Source organism: Pomacea canaliculata, linkage group LG9, assembly GCF_003073045.1.
Source record: "Pomacea canaliculata isolate SZHN2017 linkage group LG9, ASM307304v1, whole genome shotgun sequence".
Lineage (NCBI taxonomy): Eukaryota > Metazoa > Mollusca > Gastropoda > Architaenioglossa > Ampullariidae > Pomacea > Pomacea canaliculata.
Genome location: NC_037598.1, coordinates 10,116,232 through 10,130,190, shown reverse-complemented (window position 1 = coordinate 10,130,190; position 13,959 = coordinate 10,116,232). Strand labels below are relative to the sequence as shown.

General features: G+C 41.5%; 1 protein-coding gene across 1 annotated transcript; it reads right to left on the bottom strand.

Annotated features, from left to right (window-relative positions):
• Positions 1-8,170: 8,170 nt before the first annotated feature.
• On the bottom strand, positions 8,171-11,862 carry LOC112572657 (steryl-sulfatase-like). Its single transcript, XM_025252432.1, has 6 exons — positions 11,131-11,862; positions 10,777-10,899; positions 10,184-10,517; positions 9,334-9,698; positions 8,747-9,031; positions 8,171-8,658 (listed from the first exon to the last, which is right to left on the bottom strand). Exons 1-6 carry the CDS (start codon positions 11,453-11,455, stop codon positions 8,324-8,326), a joined length of 1,767 nt encoding a protein of 588 aa, XP_025108217.1. The 5' UTR covers positions 11,456-11,862; the 3' UTR covers positions 8,171-8,323.
• Between the last annotated feature and the right edge of the window lie 2,097 nt (positions 11,863-13,959).

Below are 13,959 nucleotides of genomic sequence, written 5' to 3'. Positions count from 1 at the left end.
ATCGTGTGAGTGAGTGAGGGAAATAGGAGGAAGAAAAATAAATAAATAAATAAAACACGAAACAGCGAGGTCTGAGCAGAGTCACCAGCAGTTTTAAGAGGGGAGGCCACTCGCATGAAGCAACACGAAACGTTCCACGGCATTAACTCCCTTTAACGGAGCCTGTAGTTCACACAAAGCGTTTGTGAGCGACACGCTCTGGTGAGGAGTGATTCATGGGTGCAGATGTACAGGACACTAAGTATGTTATTAACAGTCGACAGTTAAATATAATGAGTTCAGCTGTTTAACGGTAACCGCCTAGCTAGACTCGAGCAGGGAGCTTTACAGTGCGCATGTGCGTAGTTAGGTGATGCAAGCATACAGGAAATCAATAATGTTGGGAAGATAATGAGCTGATAAATATCAGCATTACTAGTGTTTCACGAGTGCTATTAAGGTTAAGGTCTGTTTTGGCATTGATCTTGGCGACTGTCCTTCTCTTCATGGGTGCAAATAGCATATCGTGGTTCTCTGCCCAGTGTCAAAAAATGAATAACACAAACACAAACCTCAACCCTAATCTCAAAACTGACTTATGTGTCAAGCAAAATTTGTGTTTTTTTTTCGTATATTTACTTCATATTTCCCTGTATAGTTGCTGTCTCTGCTTTTGTGTCAGTTCATGGGTGAAGCATCTCTTAACTTTCCTGACAGACCTCTTCCTTGGCGGTGAGCTTTCCAATATTCAGCTCAGAGACCTTTCTTCTCTTGTTGATCTTGACACTGGTTGAGCTTCTGTTTCAGTCCTTGATTCAACCTTTGCCCAGGTCTGTAGAGTCATCCATTCCTTGTGTTTTCTTTCCCTCTTCCCTAAAACATCTGTACAAGTTGTCTTCCAAATGCTATTGAGTGTTGACCAGTGCTCTTCCACTGATTCTACTGGCAATCCTGAAAGGGCCTCATACTTATTCTTGAATTCACAGTTATAAATTTGCCTTGTTTCTTTTTTCTTGAGGTACTGAATATTGAACTTGTGATGTGGTCTGCTTGCTGGATCAATGAAGGACTTCAGCTTAATCTTGAAGACTGCCACTAGAAGCTGGTGGTCTAAAGCAACACCTGCACCTCTTCTCACTCGGACATCTTGAAGACTCCTCCAATTTCGAGCAACTGTTATATGATCAATCTGGTTTTCCGTCTTGCCATCAGGGAAGTCCAAGTTGTCTTGTATATATATTTATGTGTGGGAACACAGTTCCACATATTATGTGGACATTGAAAGCACAGAAGTCTGTGAAGAGCTCCCTGTTTTCATTGCAGGTGCCGACGCCATGTCTTCCCATGATGAGTTCCCTGTGGTGTTTCCCACTTTAGCATTTAGGTCTCCCATAATGATCTTTAGATCTCTTCTTGGTGTGTAGTCAAGCAGAGACTAGGGAACTGTAGGTCTTCTTTATCTTCTTCATCTGCTGCATATGTGATCGTGGTCCAGGTCTTTGTAGCCAGAGTAAATAAGGGTTTCTCCTGATATTAATATGGTTTGGCCACTTCCATTACATCTGATTTCGCATAACCAGGGAATCCTGATGTTATATTTTCTCATTTCACTTGCCACGAGCTGACTTGCCACTTTCATAGAGGGTTCTGATTTTCCAGGTACCTATCCTCATTCTTGCCTTGGTTGTCAAAAGATGAGTCGTCGAGCTGGCTTCCCTAAGGATTCCTCCAGAGCCACCGTGCTACTACAAGATAAGTTGCACCAACTGGTGGTGGTAGGGTGTGCGGGGAGGATTTCAATGCCCATCTCTATTGTCACACGGTCATGATTTTGAACATGGTGATTTGTTGCTTACGACATACAGCGGCTGTTTGGGATCCGTTGTGTGTTCTAATGGTTGTTTTGCGTTAGTTGTATAGGTAATAGATAATTTTATAAGAGAAGCACAGGAGGGGGTAGCTGAGCGGTAACGTGGGAGACGGGGGATTAGGGTTAGGTTTTCTTCATGCCCGGAGGGCCGTGAACTGTCAGATTCTTGGCTTCTACAGGCTCAAATCGAATCACATCCTTTTCTTAGATCTTCGATCCTCAATCGTGGATAATCAGTATTTTCGAATTGTCTTCTTCAGTCCATAATTTTGTCATATCGTAATCAGTCTACGTTTCTGAGCGACATCTTCGTCAATCGTCCTCGTCCTCGTCAATGATCATATCTGATTATCACCGTCGCTGTTATCGCCATCTTTCGGTCCAGTGGACAGATAGTAAGATAGTCGGGCTTTGCTGGAGCTGCGGCCATTGCGGGTGACGGACATCGCCAGCGTTCAATCAAGGACTCTGGGTGAGTACCCGCCTTTTGTATACTTCTCCTGCAACAGTTACCTGCGTATGCTTAGTCCTTATCAAGTCTCTGTAGCATCCCTAACTAGGTACTTCTTTCGTGGCGTGTCCTCCGGGCAGCGGTTGGGGAGGAGGGCCTGCGTTGACGTTGTGACGTCAGTGGGTTTTGTTTTGAGTGGAGGGAGGTGCTGAGTCTTGTGCGGGTGTTTGATAGTTTGTTGTGATTTTCGGGCGGTGTCGTTGTCGTTGTTGTTGTTTTTTTTTTGTTTTTTTTGTTTTGTTTTTTTGTCTGTTTACGTTATGTCCTCGGAGTCCTTTTTGTTTATTTCTCTCTAAATTGTTAGTTGATTAAAAAATCTGTATTTCGTAATGTCTTCACGTGCGTTTGCGTATTTGTTCACTGAGGAGCGATTGCTTTCGTCGCTAGTATCAGGCATTCCAGTGGCTGTGAGCGTTCCTGTGAGAGTGAATCCCGATTGCGTATTGCCAAAGTTGTGTCTTTATTCTCCCTGATAAAGTGTCCTTTAAAGAATACGGGATGTGTTCAGAAAATCTTCTGACATTAGTGCGAAATGTGTAACAAAAGTTGTTTGCAAATCAGCCAAATCTACAGAGTGCAACCGAAACGATTTTCAGTAAATTTAAATACCTCATTTTCCAATTCACAAAAATAGCTTGAGGGCACAAACCCTAACATTGCAACGATCCACAAACATTGAAGTTAATAGTGCAAACGCGCATTTCATATTAGTGATAGCTCGCGGCAGACTTAATTAGCTAATTAGATTGAAGCCCTTCATATGTCATTTTGTTTAAGAATATGTTTTAAATGTCTAAAAGTACTTATAGAAAGTTAACAGGTACAAGCTTAGATTTTATGAGATTTTATGAGGTCAAGACCGTAAAGTACAACGATTTTTCGAAGCCCTTTCTCGCTAGTATTTCCGTTAGGAAGAGTAAACTCAGGAACCTTATAACACTTTGTTTTGGTGTGAAACAGCAAAAATTTTTTAATTGCGTTGAGCACAAGGCAAAAAATATGGAGTCATTTTAAAAGAGAGACTAAGTAAAGAAGAGACTAAGATAAACTAAACAAAGTGTATGAACACAATATTGAGTTCTTTTCTCACTCAGATATTCCATATCTATATTACACAGCTATACGACTATAAAAATAATATATGATAATATAAAAGGTCGTGACAAATCAGACATAAGAGAAACCAAGAAAGACAAAAAAGAACGAATTACTTTATAGTTATTATCTGTCCATGTTTTCACCAGAGTACACTGAAATGATAGTAAAATGTCTGTTGTTTGCATTCTGCTGTAATTTAAAATAAATGGCGGTGTCTTTTTTGTTTGATTGATTGATTACCATCAGTTCATTTGTCTGACACAACTTGATTTTCACATTCAATGTCCTTAATTATCATTAATCTTCCCTCATTACAATAAACCTACTGTCTGAAACAGTAAAAGGCTTAATCGTTTATTTTCTAACACGCCCAATCTTTATTCCTTTGTAAATATGTTTTTTTTTATCGATCACTTAATCCCTTTATGTCGAACTTTAGAAGATTTTATCTTCAGTTTGTACAAATAGTCTGATGTTTATAAAACAAATATTTTAGAATACTTTGTCGTATGAACACATAAGAAAAGAGAAGGTCATTTTTAATTACGATTTATTGTAATCTTGTTTGGACTTCTAAGAACATTCTCTACTGGCTTTTCGCTATTCTCAGTGTGAAGCAACTCATTATATTCCTTTTTTGAGTAATTTTATTTCTCTCGGAAAAGTTGTGTTATTTCGAGTCCCCAGAACACAAAATAATGTTAGACAGTGGGCCTCGCTGCACACTCACGTTGAAGAGTTATCTTCAAATAAACTGTGAAAGCTGCTAGTCTAAACGCTTTCAGTCACATTGCATTTCATTTGTGGTAAATTTTGTGAAGAATTTATGCATTCACTACTGTCATGTCAACATAGCGAGTCAACAGGGACCAGTTCCATTTCTCTCCGCGAATAGAAACACTGAATACTCTGTGTACAAGGTATACTTTGAGACAAGCCCGTCATGATGGTCAACACTGTCCATACGCTCATTGTAATTAGAGATCAAGGTAGGATTTTTCACCCTGCATTTTTCTTGTCTTTTACTCGTCCCTTTGACATCAAGAAGCTACTCAAGGGAATCGTGATTTGTAGCAACTGTTACAATGTTATTATAGTGCCAACGCATGAGAAGTACCTCTGACCTTCTGTCGTAAACGTACTCGCTGGCTAATCAATGTTGATGCTGGGTCCAAAATAGCCAAATGTGCAGAAATTCTCATTCAAGAGTTTGAAAACAATGTTCCCCTTAAATGATTGATCACCTTTAATGCTGTCTGCAGCAGCACTGTCCACGAAATTAATATTTTTGTTCAATTTCTGAAATCGGTTTCGATTTTTAAAAAATCCTTAACAAAATGTACAAGATTTGTCTCACATTATCTGCCGGGAAAATCAGTAACAGGCATATCGCCTGCACTTGCAAAATCATCACCTTCATCTTCGTCTGACAATTTACTGACATCTGGTGGTAGAGCACAGACAGTAGTTGCAGGTCATTCTTTGCACTGTTTTAAGACGCTCTTCCACTTCATCGAAGAAAATACACTTGACATGTTTCAGTACAAAATGGGATAAATAAGGCTCTCGTTAGATCGACGCAGTATATGCACTCGTCATCCTAAAATGGACGTGTATTTATGGACTGATGTCTGTATGCCGAGACTCACTCTTGGCCTCTTGCGAATTAGTGATCTGCTGTTAGTCTCGAGGAGTCGTAACAAAGAATGTGAATAAACCGGAAGCTATGTCGTTTCCTGCCTCTTTTTAATAGTTAATCTGAAATGTGAAAAAACCGGAAGTTTTGTGGTCTGAAGCCTCGTTGTAGAAGTTAAGTAATTTTAAAAAAAAAAAGTCGTCTGCCAGCTGTCCAGGGGATATAAGTTCGTGCTAAAACTATATTTACAGGCCGGTGGTAAATGACGCGATTTATGTTTGAGTTTGAGTGATTGTAATAAAATTTAGCAATATGGACATGTGGATAATGTACTAACCATGCATCAGTCCCTTAGTCTCTGCAAACAATCAGAACACGTCTAGAATTGTAGCGAACGTCAGAAGCTGTCTTCAAAGCCACAAAAACAACCTGTCGCCTACACGCTACATTGCACATGGCCGCTTCCGTGGAATTAATATATATATCCCTGATACCAGCAAGACTAAAGCACTCGGTTTGTCGAGACTAGCCGTGCTGCTCTTCCTCTGTTTGTTGTGCGCATGATGCTGGAGTGGCTCTGTTCCTAGCGCGCCTGAACATGCTGTGCAGCTCCCGACGGAAGCGCGAGGATCGATGATAGAAGATGAAGAAGTTACACCAGCCGTTGACTTCACAAACGACATACATTATCGCCATGACTGTCATAAAGTTGTCCAGCGTGGTAGGGTCGGTCAAGAAAGCCTGCACGACCCCGAAGCTGCCACCCAGCACCACAGAAGGGCTCTTGGTGACGATGTACACGCAGGTGACGATCGTGAGCATCCTGGTCAGCGCCACCTGTCGGGCGTGGAGCTTGCAAGAGACGTGACTCTTATTTTCTCGCCACGTCATGGCTGAGTGAAGCGTCTTGACTGTGACGACGACCGTCACCGACATAACGATCAAATTACCGAGAGGTAAGATCATCCCAAACGTGATGTCTTGAAGCAAATAAATAAACAATTTGTTTTCCTCGTAAAAGTGTGTGTAAACTTTTATCCACTGTAACCGTTCTCCTGCTGTCGTAATCCGAACAACTCTATAAGATAAAGGCCATGTAACAGAGAAGAGCTGTAGGAGCAAGAAGCACACAACTATTAATGATGTCATTGCTTTGGCGCGCATGAGACTGGCAGCACGGTGCGGGTAAACAATGCATACACACGTATTGACTGCCACCGCCATGTTAATGCACCCGGATGTCAGTGAAATTCCACGGAGCACTCCAGCTAGAGCTCCTGTAACTTTCATGAAATACTCTTCATACAGCGCAAGATCGTAAAACCGAATGAATGTAGGTAAGGGAAACATTAAAAACCCGAGAGTAAAGTAAGAACAATCAACCAGAGAGAGGGAGAACAGACACAGGTTCATCCCATCCCGAAGTCCCTGGCGCCAAAACACCAAAGAGTTGACGGCGTTGGTCGGTGCGCCGACCAAACATTGCAGCATTCCCAGCAATCCGTAAAAAACGGTCTCCACCCAGTACCGGGTGTTCCGACTACCGAGGTCACCCGAGAGGGTCACGACGACGAGAAGATCGCTGCTACCTGTACACGAGTTTGTGCTTGCGGATATCGTGTTCACGAAACTCATTTGTAATGAAGAAAAGACCAACAGTAAGAATATGTTAACACGAGAAAAAGTCTTGGCGTGTATACAAAAGTATACAAGAGCCCCATCTACATCGTAATGAGCTAATAATATTTGCAATGGATAGAATTCACACAATTCCTTGTCTTCATGTCTAACAGATAAACTATTTGTCGTAATGGATAAATGTGTTGTCTGGACCTTCAACGACCTCACTCAATCTTTAAATTGTAGTAATTGTCAATACATTTTACTCAAAAATAATAAGCTTGTATTATCTCAGAAGATCGAACGATACATTTCAAAAAGCAAGTATTGGAGGAAGGTCCAAATCATTGTCTTGAAATGGATGTCGCTGGCCACAATCTCATCCTCTGATGCGATTTCTAACCACTAACAGACACTATAAAGCTAGCGTTTGTACCAGATGTCAGACAGTGTGAATGCCTTTTAAAACAAATACGAAAGAAAGAAACACAGGATATAGTCTGAAAAAAGCTGATTGTCTCGTCTCACATCCAGATGAAACCAACAGGCGGACCTTGCTATCTTATCGTATCTCAGAAGATGAGAGTACAAAGCAAAAATAAGCATGATCCATCCTATCGGATTCAAATAATTCTTTGTAGAAAAGAGCCAGTCGCTAGCTGTTTAGTCGGTGTGATTTCATATTTTCCCTTTTTATACTTTATAAAATCATATTTTTGTATGTTTGAAGACAATTTGTCAGCGCAAATGTATATTGTTAGCTAGAAAGCAATTTTCTGTTGACAATAAAAAAAAAAACGGTCAATAGATAGTAAACAACTTTCTCGGATATTAAAACTGCTCACAGAAAAATGCTTTTACACTAAAAGTTGCGAAACTATATATTATAAGCTGATAGGACTAAATGGAACAGAAAATACCAGAAAATGTCAGAAACATTGATCACATGTTCATTATTTGCATGGTGTATTTAGAGAGGAGAGAAAACTCGTAGTTTGCTCTCAATTGTAAATGTCAGAGTTTTTTTTGCATTTGCGTTTTGTGTGTGTGTGCACGCGCACATAGCTTTGTCTGATTGCATTTTCTGTTTACGCTTCTTTGTTTTTGAGAATGTAGTTGCTTTGCTGGATATGAGTACACATGTGTGTATATTTGTACACGCGTGCGTGTCATGTTGTTAACAGATTCAAAAATCAGACCGGATTCAGCAGAAGTTATACAATTGAACTTTTGACTATACAGCATTACTTACAGTTTTTAATTGATGATCGCGCTAGTAGCTTTCGTTTCTATTCCGGAAGTTGAGGCGCGAAGGTCTGGAGAGCTGCGTGCTAGTTGGGTAGAGGTGAGTACTTCAATAAAATCATTCTGGTAAAAGACTGTCTCCCGACAGAAGAGAAGCTTAGATGATGAAAAACGGGGTTTTCATAATAACTATTAAATATTAAATTTTAAATGACTTAGTGACGGAAACTTTATTGAACTCAAATTAAAGAGGCTAATGAAGAATATTCTTTCTTAGAATCTCCTGCGGCGTTCACGCGAAAATAATATGCAGCGAGAAAATGTATAAAAATGTGATGCTCTGCTTAACTAATTTGTTCAACGATCAGTCAAGAAACATTCCTTGAAACAGTTCGTCCTCGCAAGAGCAGGCTGGAAAGTTGCAACAATCCTGTTTCCATGGTATCCACACAATCTTGGCCAATGTGAACTGGTTGGGCACGGCGACAATGCTCTGTTTGTGGTCAGCTAGAGCAAACAACATTGTGTTAGTCACTCCCGGGTATTGGCTAGAATTGAGGGGAGTGCTTTCCGCGGGGTCAGAGGTGATGTCGTAGAGACGTGGAGGGTCAAGGTGAATGACGTCAGCACAGAAGTTATCAAACAATTCAGGGTTGAAAGTTCTAGGTTCTCGTAGTGACAGCTTCCATACAGTGTTGCCTGAAATAAGATAGATTGGATTTGCTTGAAATTTATTATATAGCTTCAGTTATAAGTGTATTTAGAAATATATTCATAGTCTTGCTACCTGTCCTGGGTCTGTATCTGACGGCGTGGACCTCATCCTGACAGTAGTGGAAGAGGAACTCGTGGGCCGAGGTCTCTGTCTCTCCTGTCAACAAGGGCACCAAACTCTTGCCGTCCATGACGCGGTCGCTTGGCAACGGCACGTGCAGCAGGTCAGCGATGGTGGGCGCGATGTCCATCAGACTGACCGGTTCGTCGATGACCTGGCCTGCGGGAATACGCGCCGGCCAGCGGACAATACCAGGCACCCGGAAAGCTCCCTCTGGTGACCCCTGACCTTTAGTTCCTGAATGTATAAGCGGGTAGATACAACAAATATTTGGTAATATTTTAATGTCTTAACAGATATTACTTTACCTTCCTCCTTTACCTTTAGATATTTCAATATCGTAATATCGTAAATAACGTTAGAACTTGCATTCTTTTTAAAAGTATAAATTTTCGTGAAATAAGTATTTTTTTTTTCTATAAAATCTTTTGTTTTACTGCAGGTTCGTGTAAGTTTGGATCAAGTTAGAAATACAGATCACTGAATGTTGGACATGCAGGGTTCACTTTTCTTCAAAGTTTTAATGTTCCTGCTCTTACCTCTAAATGGCCAATTGTAACCTCCGACCTGTCTACCCATCCAGTCAGTGAAGTTGACGTTTCCCCCGTGATCAGACGCGAAGTAGACGAACGTGTCACGTGACAGCCCTAATCTGTCCAGCACCTCCACCACCCGTCCCACGCCCCAGTCCATCTCCATCACGGCGTCCCCGTAAGGGCCGTACCGTGAGCGACCTCTGAACTCTGGGGCCGTTGCAATGGCAGCCTGCACGTGCAGCCAGGACACTACGAGCAGGAAGGGCTGGCCGGCCTCGTGGCTCGCTCTTACGAACCGCTCGCTCTCAGCCACCAGCTTCCTCGTTACCGACGGGAGGTGGATCGGCTGTTCCACCATCTCGTAGTTCCTGAGTCAAAGCTGATATATCAGGTGACAAAGCCAGTCATTTCGCACTTGTCATGTCACTAGGACAAGCCAAGCTTAGCTGAATACTTCACATTTAAATGTGTAAATATATATATATTCGTTAGATGGGTGTAAAATCGAGAAGTAATGCCTTTAAATGAGGTAATTAAAGTGAAAACTGTTTGAAATATAGAGCAAGGATTTTATACTAAATTCTGATATCTTGCCATGATTTTAGTCGCGATTGAGAGGTGATCATAATATTGGTCAGGTCCATTTATTTGTCATCTCGCCTCTTTATTTGATTTTATTATTTTTATGTCACGGCAAAAAATATGCTATCAGCGCATACATATCAGTAACAATTAAGTCAGGCTGCTTGAAACGGTTTATAAATATTTTGTCTCACGTTTCCATTTCGTGAAACCGGCTATCAAAACAATATCGTCTAGGTTCACAAACTTTTAAAAAAAAAAGACTACTCACCGATACATAAAGGAATTCAGCAGCTTCATGTTGTTGACAAGCCAGTATGGCACGCCACACACAAGTCCCGCCAGGAACATAATCAGGACAGTGTGACCTTTTCTGATAAAATTAAAGTAGCAAAGCCACCCTGCAACTGCCGCTACCACGGCGAAGGTCGTCAGGAGCGTGGATTTCAAATTCGGGTTCATGAGCAGGTACATGCGCTCATTGTGGTCGCCGAAGTCTTTAGCGTTGGTCAAGGGGACGCCATAGAAATACTGGAAGCCATGGTTCAACGGATGAGGATGGTCCGGGTCTGACCTGTCCAGACTCCAACCCAAATGCCATTTGCCTAAAAAAAAGCGTCGTCAGCACTTCCTTTCTCGCAAATTTTCACGGAGGAAGGTGAAGTTTCAACAAAAACGACAAAAAAGATTTATAATTTGGAAGGATTTAGAAAGCTAGTAAAAAGAAAATTGATAAATCTTGGTATTTCTGTCGAATCATCAGCAAATGCACATTATAAGTGTGCTCTTGAGAATAGGGGACAGTGGGTGAGAATAGATAAGGGGGAATGATAACGAATGATATGTGTTTGGATCCAAGCGTACCCAAGAAGGCTGTCCTGTAGCCCACCTGTCTGGCCAGCTCGGCAAACGTCACCTCGCTGACTGGCAACCCTCCCGCACTAAATGTGGATGTGAATACTCGCATAGGGTGAGCAGCGGCCATCCCTGGTCGAAACAGAATCTGATTATTGACTACTTGTTGAGCATTATCTCTCATCTTCAAATTGCCCTCTGGGATAAATAAAGTGTTATCGTTCTTCACGTATTCATAGTACGCTTTATTTTTGTTATTCCATGAAATACAGAGTTTATAAGATAAAAGTATGAATTGTCTTCCATACTGCCTTTATCTTTGCAAGATAACCAAACTGTCTCGCGTTACCTGTGAGTTCTCACCTGATCTGATCGGATACCTCCCAGTCAAGAAGGCCGCTCTGCTGGGTGTACACACCGTCTCGGCCGCAATGTTGTGCGTCAGCTTCACACCCTCACCTGCCAGTCTGTCCAGGTGTGGGGTGGGCATGGTGTTGTTACCGAAGGTACCCAGGTCACCGTAGCCCAGGTCATCGGCAAGAAAAAACAGAAAGTTCGGCGTGTCTCTTTTCCCCGGCGAATTCCCAGATGCCGGCCCTAAAAGGGTTGCCAAGACAACCAAAAGCATCGCCCACCTGCACAGAGTTGTTTTAGCTCCAAGACTTGAATCGCTTTCTTGCGTCTCCATTATTGAACTCTCCCGTGACGAATCGTACCTGCGGTATTTTTTCTGATTTCCAATCAAATCACATTTATAGCTGGAAGCTGAACCAGGCCTTACAGCACTCGAGTCGAGAGGATGTCCTACTTGCTATGTGTGTGTCCTGTGCAGCGTGTTACGACAAGTGTTCTTGCGAAGGTTGAGGCCCTGATTCAAGTATCGTACAATATTGTGTTACACAGTGTCGCAATGGAGCTCACAAGCAACAAAGAAACCTCAGTCGAGGGTGGATTGGGGTGAGGGAATTCGTGTTTTGCGCCCACCCACCAACTATATATCACGACAGCTAGCCCTGTAAGCAGATCCCACATGCAATGAAACTTGAGAGATGGGACAAATAGGTCGCAGGCGAACTGTGTTCTTTGAAACTGTAGACAACCACAGTGTGACTGACAGCGAAACAAAAAAAAAAAAAAAAAAAAAAACAACGAAGAACGATGAATATTCAAGAGATTAGCTTTCTACTCAACTTTTTTTTTATTATTAAGTTCACCCTTTGTTCACCCTTTCGTGACCTCGTCAGGTGGTAGGGTCAGTTTTCTGAGCCGATGTTTTCACAAACATGTTACACATACTGGCCTTTAGAGTTTAAAATGTGACTCAGGCATAGAAGAACATTCAGGTACAAGTACCCGAGACTGGGTAACCTCATTTTTTCGCACGCTCGGTGAGTTCAACCTCTACTGCGTGGCTGCCCTACCCGAGTTATGTGGTTAAGACAGTTCAAGTTTACAGTTACAGTACTTACAGACCTTAGAAACTTTATCTTGCAGAAGACACGTGACGTAGTTTTCGTGGCGATGATATTAACAGTCAAGGACTCTCCAGCCAGGTAATAATAAAATCGTGTAGCTTCTTCAGACATCATCGTACACAGAACGATAAGCTCGTCAGGAAGGACAACAAGAAGCGGGGTTATCTCCATTTAGAATCATCTATTTGGTGCGTGGTCTGCTTTGTCTCAAACAGTGATTTGACAGACCCAGACACAAAGAATGTCACGGACGAGTGCTTTAAGAAAATGGAAGAGGAGAGAGAAGTGCAGACAGAGAAAAGGAAGAGGAGGAGGTGAGAGGCTGTGTAAAGAAAGCTCATACACGACGTGGATTATTAGACAAGATAATCTCTTATTTACAGAAGTAGACGGTTGCATGGTATTGTGTTGGGGAAATTAAAGTCTAGTTTAGTGCATTTATTTACTGGGTATAGTGTCATTTCTCTAAGTAAATCCCATTATTCAGATGTACGTCTATAAACATGAAATTTCACTGTAACAGGTCAATGACATAAACTTCAGAGTTGCACATATATAAGTTTATGTTGCCTAGCGAAAGTGTTTTGATTGTTTCAGTCAGGAAGGCTAGATTGGATCATATCGGTGTACAAACCTGGCATCACAGGTATGACTTTGTGTGTGGTAATGGTGTCAGTCGTGTATCCCAAGAACGGAAGATGACTATTCGCCTGGGAAAATAGTCTCACGCACTGATAAGCATTGAGTCCCACTAGGCCTTTAAAGTCTGATTAAGCAGCCATCAATCCTTTCAAATAAAAAATGCCTACTTATGCACTTTCACGACCTCTCCCACGCAAATGCACTCTTTCTCTCCTCTCTATCCATCTCTCTCCTTTTTTTCTCTTCACCTATTGACACACTTTCACCTACACACGCGTAAATGCAAAAAAAAAAAAAAAATTAACTTAAAAAATTATCACTCGGGATAACAGATCACTTCTGAATCACTTGCAACTTGTAAGTTGTTTTTTTTTTTTAAATCTCGTCCCGCACACGCTCATGTTCCTTTTCAAGCATGCAATCATTTGTGTAGATGTTTAAGACAATCCATATGCAACAATAAAGCAGTCTCAAGACGTGGATATTATCGAAACTTTTAATCTTAAAAATATCATAAGAACATCTTAAAAGAATACAAGAAGTATAAAGCATGTAAATACATTCAATTTTTCAAACAATTTTGACAAAAAAGCGTCGCAAGCCGATATAAAATAGTTCAAATCAATCTTTAATGTCTGTACAAGCAAAACGGCAATTTTTATTTGGTTCACACATCGTTACACACATGCAACATATTATACAGTGTGTGTATATATATATTATATATGTAAACATAACGTGCAGACATAATACCCATACACGACATTCAACACACACACGCACTCCTACACCCCCTCACACATACACATGAACCTCAAAGAAAGATGCCAGGTAATAGAAAATAGGATTACAATCCTTGTGCCTTTTACTTAGGATGGTGATGGCTGCTGGCAGGAAGGACCTCTGGTAGACAGTTTCTTGCCCACGTGGCCCTTTGTAGCGCCTGCCCGAGGGCAACAGCGGACAGTTGGGATGGAGAGGGTGTGTTTGGTCTGAAGTGATGTTATGTGATATTTTTCTGACTGCATGAAGGTGCAAGTCAGACAGTGGCAGCTGCGGTGCACCAATACTTTTA